The sequence below is a fragment of the Bison bison genome, unplaced genomic scaffold (assembly GCF_000754665.1).
Source record: "Bison bison bison isolate TAMUID 2011002044 unplaced genomic scaffold, Bison_UMD1.0 scf7180017864473, whole genome shotgun sequence".
In the NCBI taxonomy this organism is placed as follows: domain Eukaryota; kingdom Metazoa; phylum Chordata; class Mammalia; order Artiodactyla; family Bovidae; genus Bison; species Bison bison.
In genome coordinates, this window is record NW_011495034.1 from 3,526,856 (window position 1) to 3,540,838 (window position 13,983).

The 13,983-nt window shown below is 39.1% G+C and overlaps 1 protein-coding gene across 1 annotated transcript in view; it reads left to right on the forward strand.

The window, feature by feature from the left end:
* The window catches only part of SOGA3 (SOGA family member 3), a 45,676-nt gene that overhangs the window by 2,816 nt on the left and 28,877 nt on the right, over window positions 1-13,983 (forward strand). The window contains 1 exon segment of the mRNA XM_010861948.1: window positions 1,033-1,191. Within this exon segment, the coding sequence (XP_010860250.1) occupies window positions 1,033-1,191 (159 nt within the window).

Consider the following 13,983-nt stretch of genomic DNA (forward strand, 5'->3'; position numbering starts at 1 on the left):
TGTTATCTTGACTGTCTTGGACAACAAATGAAATGCGATTTCAGTTGTATTAATTTCATCAAGATATCAAAACTGAGTGTAATTATCTTTTTTTTTTTTTAAGCTATGGGAAAACATTTTATGCAAGTTGTATTATTTCTTTTTCCTTTTTCTGACATTTGTGGAATGTCGGTCGTGCACCAGGCACTTTGGCAAGCCTTGTTCCGTACATTATTATTTCACTTAGTTCTCAAGGGGGAAAAAAAAACAAACAAACTATAAGGTAGAGATTATTAATAACATAATTTCCCAGGTGACAAGATGACCCCTTTACAGAAGTTAAGCACCCAGCCCCTAACCCTGGAACTTGGCTAGTAAGTGGTCAGCCTGGCTCCTTACCTAGTCTAGATTCACTGTCTGTGTCCTAAGTCACTGAACCAAACTACTTCACTTTTGTTCCAAACTCTAAAATTTCTGAGGTAATCTTAAAACAGGAGGCAAAAATGCACACACTAATTTTTTTAACTTAATCTTAAAGATTAAAATGTTTCATAAAACTAAGCACCTAGAATGATAGGATCAAAATTCAAGCCCCAGACTCTACCTGGAAAAATTTTATTTTCAAGTGTTTTAAAATAAGTGATAATGGGGGCACCCGGAATGAGAGGAGATTTGTGAAATTTCTCTACGCATAGTAAAACACGATTGAACATTTATAACCATGATATCATGTAGACATTAAGGGAACAGAGTGTAGAACCAGACTACCTGGCTGCTTGTTAGCTCTGTTACCTTGAGCATATTACTTTACCGTGATGAGCCTCAGTTTTCCTCATCTATAAAATAGGAAAAATACTCAAACCTATCTTGTGGGATTGTTGTGGTGGTTAAATGGTTTATATGTGTGAATGGTTTATATGTAAAGCATCTGGAAGGATGCCTGGCATATGGTAGGTACTATATACGTATTGGCTCTAATACTTTTAATGTAACTAGTCCATTTATTGTATTGTCTTTAATTATATTTTACTGGTAAAAAACACTTTAATTTAGGTTGCAAAGGATGTATCTGTGAGACTTCACCATGAGTTGGAAAATGTGGAAGAAAAGCGAACAACAACAGAGGATGAAAATGAGAAACTGAGGCAACAGCTTATAGAAGTTGAGATAGCAAAGCAAGCATTACAGAACGAACTGGAAAAAATGAAGGAGGTTAGTAATTGGTTATCTCATGGCATGTTGTGTATATTTAGCTCTTCATAGAGAGTGCCAAAGACTAATATGACTGTTAAAGTAATTCCATTTTTATGATTGTAGGACAGTTTGTTGTTCTCACCCAATATAGTTACAGATACAAGCTTTCATACCAATAAATAAGTAGCAAAGAAATAATTCTGACCTCTGCCCTGCTTCTGACTTGACATATATGAACTGTGACTGATGCTTTGTGTGTGCCCTCTAAATGGATGTTAGTGAAATAAATTACACAGCTATGCCAAACCCAAAGGGTATCACAAGTATGAAGGACTGAGCCTTCAGTTAGTTGAGGGGGAAGTGCTAATCCTGTGAGATTTCTCCAGAGTTCATAGAACCACAGACTTTTAGGATGAAAAAGACCATCAAGGCAATTCAATATGATCTAACTGTTGCTTGACTCCTCCTTATAACACAACCCCCAAATGATCTAATGCTTAGAGGATCACCAGCACCCAGCCCTTAAGATCTTCTCTTGCAACCCCATGACTGTAGCCTGCTAAGCAACTCTGTCCAAGGGATTCTCCAGGCAGGAATACTGGAGTGGGTTTCCATTTCTTAATTTTATCACAGCATAACTCTGTTTAAGATTTTCTTTCGAGTTGAAATTTATTTACTAGTAAGTTTAATACATTCATCTTAGTCCTACTCGTTCAAGTAGAAGAATCAGAGTTCTCTTCCACTTTAGCTACTAGACGATTCTTAGCAAGTTTCCCTGAATCTTCTCAAAGAACAAAATCAGTAATAAGAAAATAACTAGAGAGTAAAAGAAACAGAAAAGATATATCAAGAAATAATTAGCTTTGTGGTAAGTAACAATTGGAAATAAAATAGTATTCTTCCTTGAAAACTGCCTGAAAACGTATGGTGCAACTTGTGAAAAGCATTATTGAAAATTAGCAAATACACATGTGGTTCTCTGAACATGTAAATGAAAATCCTGATCTTTCCATACACTAATTGAGATATTGCACTTTCCATTGCTGTGCTTATCTCAAAGTGGTATAAACATGTAACTACACCCAGGTAAGTGTTATTCGCTCGGTTGAGTCTGGCTCTTTGTGACCCCGTGGACGATGGCCCATCGGGCTCCTGTCTGTGGAATTCTCCGGGTGGAAATGCTGAAGTGGGTGGTCATTCCCTTCTCCAGGCGATCTTCCTGACCCAGGGATCGAACCTGGGTCTTCCTCATTGCAGGCAGAGTCTTTACCATCTGAGCCACCAGGGAATCCCTGAGGGACCCAGAGTGAAGGAAAAACTGACATTCTTTTAACAATGAATTCTTTTAACATTTCTTTTAACAAAGCTTATTCCCTAGATGTTTACAGTGAAATTCCTTTGGAATGTACATGGTGTGTAGTATCTTCCCAATAAAACTTCTCATTCAGCTTTTACTAGGATTTCTTTTAGAAACAGAGGATGGATGGCAAAGATTAAATAACATAGAACCTCCTTTTCAAGTAAAACCAAGACTTTAAGAAAAGCTCAAGTTTGTTTTGGGATTAAAACCCTTAAATTTTTCCTGCTCTAAGTGAGTTTTATTGGTGAGTGAATAGCTTCCATGAGGCAACCATTTTCCACACAGATCACCAACTCTCTATTTCATTAGCAGTGACCTCAACTTGACTCCAAATTTAACTGTACATGTCTAACCTCAAGGGCAGCTTCTCCAGCAAAACCCAGGTTGTCCTTATTTTGCTTTCTAAAGCAATGTGTGTACTGTAATTGGTTCATGATGATGGTGATTAGTATATTAATAAAGCTATTGTTCCCTGGGGGAAATAAATGCAACTACAACGTAACAATGAAAACATCAGTAGTCAAGAACATGTGGCAGGAATTTGTAGAAAGCTGTTTCAGTGGGATAAACTATTTTACGGTCAAAGTTTCTACTTATTTTACATTATCATGTAAACACTTTTAACATGACAAATCAGAGCAACATCATTGTACTGATACGTGATTTTTAGCTAGTACCTGAGGGTGGCTGTGTGCTACAGTAGAGACAGCCACAGGGCTGTCTTCACCAATAACTTATTGGGTGACTTAAAAGTTCTCCAACTTCTATTTGCCTCAGTGTATTCAGTTGTAAAATGTTACTTTCAATGATTTCAGTGAGTCTCAGCACCTTCTGCAACGATCATGCTTTTTATTGTGAAATCTGGGACATTGCCATTTAAGATTTTTTCCCCTAAATTTGAGAAATCAAATATTAACATAGGTATAAAGATGTTTCTTCGATAATAATATACAGTTGAAGTTTGTGAAAAATGGAAAGTTTGATTGCCAGGAAAATGGAAAGTTTGATTGCCAGGAAAATGGAAAGTTTGATTTCCTTACTTTTTAAATTAAGGAAGTAGCTGGGGCTGTCATAACAGAATACTACAGAGTGGCTTAAATATAGACATTTATTTTCTAAATAAATAGGTCCAAAAATCAAGATGTTAGCAGGGCTGGTTTCTTCTGAGGGCTGTGAAGGAAGGATCTATTCCAGGCCTCTCTCCTTGGCTCATAAATTGGATCTTCACGTAGACATGGCATTCACTTTGTCTGTGATCAAATTTCCCCTTCTTATAAGACACCAGTCAAAATAGATTAGGACCTACTGCAATGACTTTTTTAAGGCTTGATTGTCTCAGTAAAGACCCTCTCCAAATAAGGTTGCGTTCTGAGATATTTGCTTGGGGTACGATTTCAACATGTAAATTGGGGCAAGGGGTATAATCCAGCCCATAAGAGTAGCTGTTAAATACCTTCTTAGTAACAAGCAAAAAGAAAGCTCATTGTCACATACATAAATAAGGCTTCATTCCTTATTCAGACCTTACTTGCATTCTTCCGTATTCTTTGTCTAGGCAATTAAAAATTTTCAAGTCGAAACAAACTTCACTAATTACAAGGGATGAAAAAGAAATGCCTTGTGATTTGGTATTATATGAATGTTTTTCAAGTGACTACCTGAAAAGTTGGGTTTAAGAATGGCATAAGAGCTTTCTGATTTTCATCCTGTGTTTGGGAAAGGGGAAGATTCCTGTAAACTGCCTGGCCATTAGCCAGAGAGATGGGACCTCTTCTGTCTTTAAAGTCAAAATAATCTTACTGCCAACAACAACAACAAAAAAGAAACCTGGGGATATCCTCATTGTAAAACTACATTTCATTGATTCTGTCTCCCATACTTTTTTCTTATAACCATTTCCTCCTTCGGGGTTCTAACTCTGAGTTGGGAAAATACTCTTGCTGCATTAGGCAGTGTGAGTGTATGTTCATGCCAAAAAGGAAATTCTCATGCACCTGGGAAGAATAAAAGCCAAACCCAGCCTGGGTTCGATCCCTGGGTTGGGAAGACCCCCTGGAGAAGAGAATGGCAAGCCACATCAGTGTTCTTGCCTGGAGAATCCCATGGACAGAGGAGCCTGGCGGGCTACAGTCCATGAGGTCGCAAAAAGTTGGGCACAACCAAGCAAGAAACACTTTCACTTTCATCAGGACATCAGCTTTTAAAGTAACCTTTTATTTTTAAAATGGGCTCTAAAATAGCATTCAGTTTGGGAATTTGAGTGGTGGTAGGGAAAATAAATGGAAATAAAGAGGAAGGGAGAGAAAGCAGAAAAATATCTGAAGGATTTTAAATATTGTTCTAAAGAGAAAATGAAAAATATTCTGGCAAGAAAGTTTTGTAGTCATATGAAGGTCAGTTGAGGTTGACCTTCATAATGTTCTAAAGTATCAAAGATAGAAAAAGTAGTTTTAAAATATGTTTAAAAATCAGAAATGTTTCACTTACAAAAAATAAGATTTTTGTAATGCTGATTTTGTTAGCTTCTAAAAAGATAAATATAAAAACTGAGGTGCAATCGTAACTGGCTTACTTTGTGCAGTAGAGGTCATGGGTTTGGAGCTGACTTGTCCCCCATCTGATTGCAACAACTTCAGTTAATTATCTGCTTTTATGGGTGTAAAACAGAAACAGTTTTTAAGTCTTTGGTGAGTGTTAATCACACAATTGTTAGCCCTTTGTGGTGTCCTACCAGTGGAGTAAATAGAAACAGGCCAAGCTTTCCATTATGAAAACAATGTACTAGTTATGGAGTAAAATCATAAAATGTCAAACAGAATATACTAGAGAGAATCAGTCTTCCAACTCACAGAGTTTGGTTACTTGTATGGAGTCATATAGATGTTGAACAGCACAGCAGGGACCAATACGCCATCTGTCAGAGTTTGCAAACCGTTTACTGAGAGTTTAACTGGCTTCGAGGGTGTTGACCAATCCCTCTCGGGGTTGGTGGCTGTACAAGGTCCCATGCACCTGCTCACATCCATCTGCTTATCTTCTCCCCCTGAGAACACAGAGTAAGCACCAGGGGTTCAGAAGAGTTGAGTAGAGGCAGGATGGATGTAATTAGCTGATTCTACTGCTACTCATTGCCTGTATTGAAACAGCTGATGTTCTGCCAACTGCAAACAAGAGGGACCTCTCAGGATGCTGGCTTGAAATCTTAATTGCATTCTCATCGCAATTATAAAACATTGATAGAGACTGGCAATATGCTTTCTTGCAGCAGAAAAATGCCGTTACCTTTATGTAACTTAGTAAAACTGATTTTCTGTCTTTCAGCATCACAATCAGTGAGATAGAGGTTTTTTTAAAAGTTATTTTATGGAACCAACAATCAACCTTTGGAATTCCGAATTGGGTTACTGCACCTCTAGCATGAGAATATCGAGGGGTCAGGGACTTCTCTGGTGGTCCAGTGGTTGAGACTCTTGTTTCTGATGCAGGGGGTGCTGGTTCCATCCCTGGTTGGGGAAGTAAGATTCCACATGCCAGGCATTGTGGCAGGAAAGGAAAAAAAAAATAAAAAGAATATAGAGGAGGCTATTTACAGTATGGAGAAGGCTCTGTGAGGGGTGAGTCTCTGCTACAGTTAAGTGAAGGTCACTGCCCTTCATGAAGTCTTACCTCTGTAGAAACCACCTTGATTTTCAAAGCTTTGAAAGCCCTGTGCTCTTCAGAATGAAGGGGTCTTCTCATGTCACCTCTAAAGTCTGGCATTTGGAGAAGCATTGGTGATAGATATTTGAGAAATGAATGAACCAACAGAAGTTCTTTAAAGACCTTTTGTCTTTGAACATAAAAAAGGAGAAAAAGAGTAAATTAGATGATGATGATGAGAATGTTTATTAGATCTTTTTAATTTCAGAATCTGTACTCTTTGTATTGTCTCATCCCCAATCCCAACCCCAAAATCTCAAAATAAATTAATTTTCTTAACTTTTTCTGCCTGTTGCTCTAGGGAGCTCTTAACTGGCCTACTGCAATAGCACCATCTATCTTGGGACTTTTATTTTCTGTGCACTTGGTTAATATAGCCTATCTATTGCCGTGAACTTTCACTCTAGAACACGACAATAATTAGTACTATAAATTTCAACAGTAGTGTCTTTTTAAAATTTTTATAGAGTACATGGAGATTATAGCTGTTTATTCAGACTCTTTGTACAGACAGAACACTTTAATAAACAAATGCTTTTCCTGCGTTTTTACAGTTACCTGCTTATTTTCTTATGTAAGATAAAGAGCTGATGGTAACCATGCTGCATTTTGATTGGGCATGTTTAAGGTGCAACAAGAAATTCTGAGTGATAAATCGGCAAAGAAACAGCCCTAAAGACGTTAAAGTGGGGAATTTCTTTGGCATCCAAGTTACTTCTCCCTGGTCCTGGTAGTTAACTTATGGTCTGAAAAATGGAATAGTAGTCATTGATCTTTATGGTGAAATTACCATAAATATTTTGAAATGTATCAATTAAATACTATGACTGTAGTCACATCTTCTCAGAGGCCTTAGTTTGTTGAGTAACACAGGCAGGAATAAAAGAAACTAAAGTAAACGCAAAGCATAATGTGGCACCTAAGCATAGGAAAGCTTGTCTTCAAGGTTACCAATCGTTGGATTTGTAAAGATGCATTAATTTACGAATTGTAAGCTTTGTTGGATTTTTTAAAAATGAAATCACATTTGCAGTTGTATGCACTTTGAAGTGATTCCCAAGGCTCATTTGGGTAAATGGCCCTTTTCTTTTACCCACATGCCAAGCTCTCAGTAAAAGCAAAGTGGTTCACAGATCAGAACATGCCTATTGGTGAAACATACTGATTTTTTATTATAAGTTTCAAATTTATGTTTTTCTCCACGTCAGCAGTACACACCCTATATAATGGATCAGATTACAGTTCCTTTCTTGGCTGGAATTTCGAACTTTATATTCTTGAAACAGTAAGGCACTAAACAGATGATGAATTCTTAAAATAATGGACTAAGCCTCTGCCCCTTGAGTACATATGCAGTTCCCAAGGCTTTGTAGGAATTGTTCAATAAATGTATGTTGAAACATTTATTGGAATGTTCAATAAATGTATGTTCTGTTTGCTGATAAACCATATCTGTGGGAACTAAGTCTCTACTCTGGACTCTGCCAGTTTAACAGAGGCTCTAGGGGCTTCCCTCATAGCTCTGTTGGTAAGGAATCCACCTGCAATGCAGGAGACCGTGGTTCGATTCCTGGGTGGGGAAGATCCGCTGGAGAAAGAAAAGGCTATGCACTCCAATACTCTGGCCTGGAGAATTCCATGGACTATACAGTTCATGGGGTTGCAAAGTCAGACACGACTGAGCGACTTTCACTGGGGCTCTAGACTGAACTTTGAGTGGCCTGAGCAGCTGACCTGTGTTTCCGTGCATTTATGGAAGCATGTGACCCACATAGTCAGTGAAAAGTAGCTTGCTTCCCTGACTTCTGTATCTAACCTACCTTAAAAAGGGATTTGAATGGTTCTCAGTCAATTGAGCCACACTGTTGTTGCTAAAGGTCAGGGCTTCTCATTGAAATAAAGAGTTTAAAATTTGGTCACAGAAAAATTCTGGGACCATGAAGGAAAACTTAATCCGTAGATGTACACTATTAATCTAAGTTAAGTAGCAATCAAGGCAGAGGGAGAAATATTGGAAGAAATTCTCACCTAGCTGTGATCAGATATAAAGGCAACCCCAGGCCTAGAGCAACCATGAAGAAAATCAATTCTAAACAGACTTTATATGTTGATGGATGGCAGCCAGTGGATGGATGAGCCTTTGTTACAATTGTCAGTTCTCATCTATACAATCAATAAATTAGGAATTTAAATTTTGCTGAAAATACAGTTAAGACATTTTGTCATTAGCTGTGAATTTTAGGGTGATTTATTTGAAAAAACCTCATATGTCATGGAGTTTAGAAACTGGCTTTGCCTCATCTCTCATTTCCTATGTTGCTGGTAAGTCTCTTCAGTCATGTGTGACTCTGTGTGACCCCATAGACAGCAGCCTACCAGGATCCCCTGTCCCTGGGATTCTCCAGGCAAAAACACTGGAGTGGGTTGCCATTTCCTTCTCCAACTCATTCCCTATAATGTTGAACAATAATTTGAAAGGTGTAGGCCTTAGTTTCTTTACTCATAAATGTAGAAATTAAACTGAATACTCTCAAGAAAAGTGTCATTTTCTCCTTGATAAAGTTATCCATCTCTGTGTTCCCTGAAAATTCTATTTGTAGTCAGGATGCCATTTCATTTCACTACTGTTATTTTATTACTGTAATTATTTTTTCATTTATACAATCAACAATATTTACTGAATAGTGATTTAACACCTGCTATAATGTGACCCTGAGTTCAATCCCTGGGTTGGGAAGATCCCCTGGAGGAGGGCATGGCAACCCACTTCGGTATTCTTGCCTGGAGAATCCCCATGAACAGAGGAGCCTGGCGGGCTACAGTCCATGGGGTCACAAAGAGTCAGAGATGATTGAGCAATTAAGCACAGCACAGCACATAATGTGGCCATATGGATGCCCCTGGAGAAGGAAATGGCAACCCACTCCAGTATTCTTGCCTGGAGAACTCTATGGACAGATGCTCCCCTGTCTACAGGCTACAGTCCGTGGGGTTGCAAAGAGTTGGACATGACTGAGTGACTAACACACTACACTTTATGGATGCCACAGAGGCTACCGAGATGCAGGTATCAGAATGTTGCATTAAACTGAGAGTGTGCACTCACTGAGGGCTCTGCTGAAGGGTTTTAACCACAGAGACCTGCAATGCTCTCTTTGGTTGTTGCTACTATTCAGCATCTAAGGAGCTGGTTTACTGTGGAAATCAGAACTGAAGACGCTATGTGAGGGGGTAAGAACGAGTGAAGCTTTCTGAATAATCTGTTGTTCAGTCGCTCAATCGTGTCCGACTCTGTGATCCCATGAACTGCAGCACACCAGGCTTTCCTGTCCTTCGCCATCTCCCAGCATTGGCTCAAACTCATGTCCACTGAGTCAATGATGCCATCCAACCTTCTCATCCTCTGTCACCCCTTTCTTCTCAGGGGTGCCCTCAGTCTTTCCCAGCATCAGGGTCTTTTCCAATGAGTCGACCCTCCGCATCAGGTGGCCAAAGTATCAGAGCTTCAGCTTCAGCATCAGTCCTTCCAGTGAATATTCAGGGTTGATTTCCTTTAGGATGGACTGGTTGGATCTCATTGCTGAGCCCCGCTCAGAGTATTCAGTAGTTTTAGTGCACCAGTGGCCTCAGGAGGTATCTAAATCCCATGGTAACTAAAGAATTCACCATCTTTTCCAATTAGTAATAAACCACAGTATGGAATGATAGCATCTAGATAGTCTAAGTTTTTGACTGTAATTCTCTGCAGTGAAATCTGCCCTGGAAGGCTGATCGGTTTTCACCCTAAGGTGTGTGGCATGAGTTAATGAGTGCTGGTCATTAGTTAAACATCCAAATGTTTGTTTTATGCTATTATTGAAATAATATGAGACTTCTCTGATGCTTTTTTTTTTCTATTTATTTTTTATTGAAGGATAATTTCTTTACAGAATTTTGTTGTTTTCTGTCGAACCTCAACATGAATCAGCCATAGATGTATACATACATCCCCTCCCTTTTGAACCTCCCTCCACCTCCCTCCCCATCCCACCCCTCTAGGTTGATACAGGGCCCCTGTTTGAGTTTCCTAAGCCATATAACAAATTACCATTGGCTATCTATTTTACATATAGTAATGTAAGTTTCCCTTTTACTCTTTCCATCTCACCCTCTCCTCCCTTCTCTCCCCATGTCTGTAAGTCTGTTCTCTATGTCTTTTTCTCCATTGCTGCCCTGTAAATACATTCTTCAGTACCATTTTTCTAGATTCTAAGTATGTGCATTAGAATATGATATTTCTCTCTCTCTCTCTGATGCACTTCACTCTGTATAATAGGTTCTAGGTTCATCCACCTCTTCAGAACTGACTCAAATGAGTTCCTTTTAATGGCTGAGTAATATTCCATTGTGCATATGTACCACAACTTCTTTATCCATTATCTGTCGATGGGCATCTAGGTTGCTTCCATGCTCTAGCTGTTGTAAATAGTGCTGCAATGAACAATGGGATACATATATCTTTTTCAATTTTGTTTCCTCAGGGTATATACCTAGGAGTGGGATTGCTGGGTCATATGGTGGTTTTATTCTTAGTTTTTTAAGGAATCTCCATACCATCTTCCATAGTGGTTGTATTAATTTACATTCTCACCAACAGTGCAAGAGCATTCCCTTTTCTCCACACCCTCTGCAGCATTTATTGTTTGTAGACTTTTTGATGATGACCATTCTGACTGATGTGAGGTGATATCTCACTGTAGTTTTGATATTTCCATTTCTCTAATAATGAGCGATGTTGAGCATCTTTTCATGTGTTTGCTAGCCATCTATATGTCTTCTTTGGAGAAATGTCTGTTTAGGTCTTTTCCCCACTTTTTGATTGGGTTGTTTGTTTTTCTGGCATTGAGTTGTATGAGCTGCTTGTATATTTTGGGAATTAATCCTTTGTAAGTTGTTTCATTTGCGTTTATTTTTTCCTGTTCCGAGGGTTGTCTTTTCATCTTGCTTATAGTTTCCTTTGCTGTGTTCTCTGATGCTTTTTAAAGGTGAAAGTCTTTATATTTCTAAGCGTGAAATAATTATTTTGAGATGGCTTGGCTTGTGTGTGTGTGTATGTGTGTGTTTGTGTGTGACAGACAAAAATCTCATGTAGAACCAGCTCTCATTTAACAATCTAGTCCATTCCTTACTCAGGGTGTAGCTGTGCCTGACTTCTCCCCGTGGTGCGTTAGGCTTTGGGATCTAAACTACCAACACTGTTCTCTACCACTGCCCTCTACCCATGGCCACTCTTGGCTACCTGAGAATGGCCCTGCCTCTAGCAGTGGCATAAAATGCATCTGTTCTCTGTCTCAGCGTTTTCCTTGAGCCTAGAATCCCCAAACTTTGATCTGACTTTAATTTAGCAAGTATTTTTAAACATTTACTGAGTGTGTACATATAGTGTGTATAAGGGAATAACAGTTAATGTCACCATGAGAGTAGTCCCTGGACTCAAGTTAATTACTTTCTGATGGAAAAGATGGTCTTGTAGAGGTTTTATTTGACAGCAAAGTATTTGCATTCCTGTGCTGAATACTTTCGGGCTTCCCAGGTGATGCTGGTGGTAAAGAACCCGCCTTCCAATGCAGGAGACATAAGAGATGTGGGTTAACTCCTGGGTGGGGAAGATCCCCTGGAAGAGGGCACGGCAACCCACTCCAGTGTTCTTGCCTGGAAAATCCTATGGACAGAGGAGTCTGGCAGGCTATAGTCGATAGTGTCACAGAGTCGGACTCTGCTAAAGCGACTCAGCATGCACACTGGTGTTCTCTGTCTCATCGGTGAGCACTGTGAAGACAGGGCCCCACCTATTGTGATCACTGTTGCACTCCATCCAGCTCAGTGCCTGGCTTGTAGTCAATGAGACCCTGTGCTTCTGTAATATTGTAACAACTGATATTTCATATTTCACTTGTCTGTAGCTTTTTTCTGCACTAGAGTGTAAATTTCCTGAGGGTAAGGACTGAGTCTGTCTTATTGACCATTGTATCCACAACAACTGGAAGTTGTTGACAACATTGGACAAGCAATAAATAATTTCTAATGAGCGCATGAATGGAAATTAGGAAAGGTGTTTCAGGCCCTCTTTTGCAGAGAGGACAGGAAGCTGACTCAGAATCAGGGCTCTTTCTTTGGTTGCTGAGATTGTACAAACAAGACGAGAAGGAAGTAGATGACTAACTCCAGCGCCACCCCACTTCCAGCATTAGAGGTCTCTTGAGACTTTCCTGCCTCCTAGAAATTTCCAGGCCTCTACCTTGCTTCCTGAAAACCCCAATTATTCCCCAGAAGCAGCAAGTCTTCCCTGAAACAAGATTTCATTGGCTTCTTGGAAGGGGAGATGACACTGACATCCTGGGCATCGAATCTGCAGTTGAACTTCCATGTTCTTTGGTGAGAAAGCGTGAACTGCAGGTTTAGAGAATGGAAGAAGACTGCAGATCCTTTCACCCTCAAAGACTTATCTAAATTTACTTTAAATGGCCAATGTTTGGGACATTCAATTCGCAGTTAATTTGGCCTGGGAGATGTGGAAAATCACCCCAGGGCTGCAGTTGTTCAATAGCCATCAGTGTTGAGTGCTAATTATAAGCCAGTCACTTTATGTATCATTGTGTTAATAGTTTCATTTTCGAGATGAACACTTAATGCTCAGAAAATAGGCCAGGTCCGCATCAGTCCATCTACCTCCAAACCCCTGTCTCCACTGGCCAGCTTGGTCTCACTGCAGAGTCTCAGGCTGCCACTTCATCTTTTTCCTGACCCCACAAATGACCTGTCCTCTATAGGCACCTCAGTACTTCTGGAATCTTCAAGGTCTGCATCTCCAGCACACATTTAGGGAATGCTCTGGACAAGCATTAAGAGAATACTTTCAAGATGTCTATAAGAAAAATCTCTTTTATCTCACAAAAAAGGGAATCTTTGAAGAAAAAAAAAAAACTAAGAACATAAAGCTAGAAAAATATTTTCAGGTCTGTTGATCCTGCCTGTTCTTTTTACAGACTTAATACCTGTGTTTTTTCAGATAGATTTGTTAATGGCTAACTCTTGTTTAGTCGCTAAGTCATGTCTGTTTTGCGACCCCATAGTTTATAGCCCACCAAACTCTTCTGTCCATAGGATTTCCCAGGCGAGAAGACTGGAGTGGGTTGCCATTTCCTTCTCCAGGGGATCTTCTGAACCAGGTATCAAACCTGCGTCTCCTGAATTGGCATGCAGATTCTTTACCACTGAGCTACCAGGAAAGCCCAACTCTCAGTTTAATCACTGAGAGTGATTTTCCTTTAATTTATTAAAGGAAATAATTAAAATAAATAATTTTAATTTATTAAAGGAAATAATAAAAAATATTAAAGGAAATAATTTATTAAAGGAAATATAAAGTGATTTTCCTTTATTTTCCTTTAATTTTTTAAAGGAAAATAAGTATGTTCCCTGTCCAATCTGTTCACAAGGATAACAGGAGATAAAATGTGAAAGTGCTTGAAAACCTGTCAGGTATGATGTAGACATCAGATTTTGTTAATATAATAATAATAATAATAATAATATCAGATAGCTCTAGATTAGCCGATTAAGACAACTCCTAGGAAGAATTTTTAAGTCCATGTAGTTGAAATTTTAGGTCTTTCTAGGACTCCAGTTCTTTTATGTAGTCCTTTGAAACTCTTTTGCTTTCTCTTTTCCCATGAATGTCTGCTACTTTCTGAAGCTCCCTATGACATCTA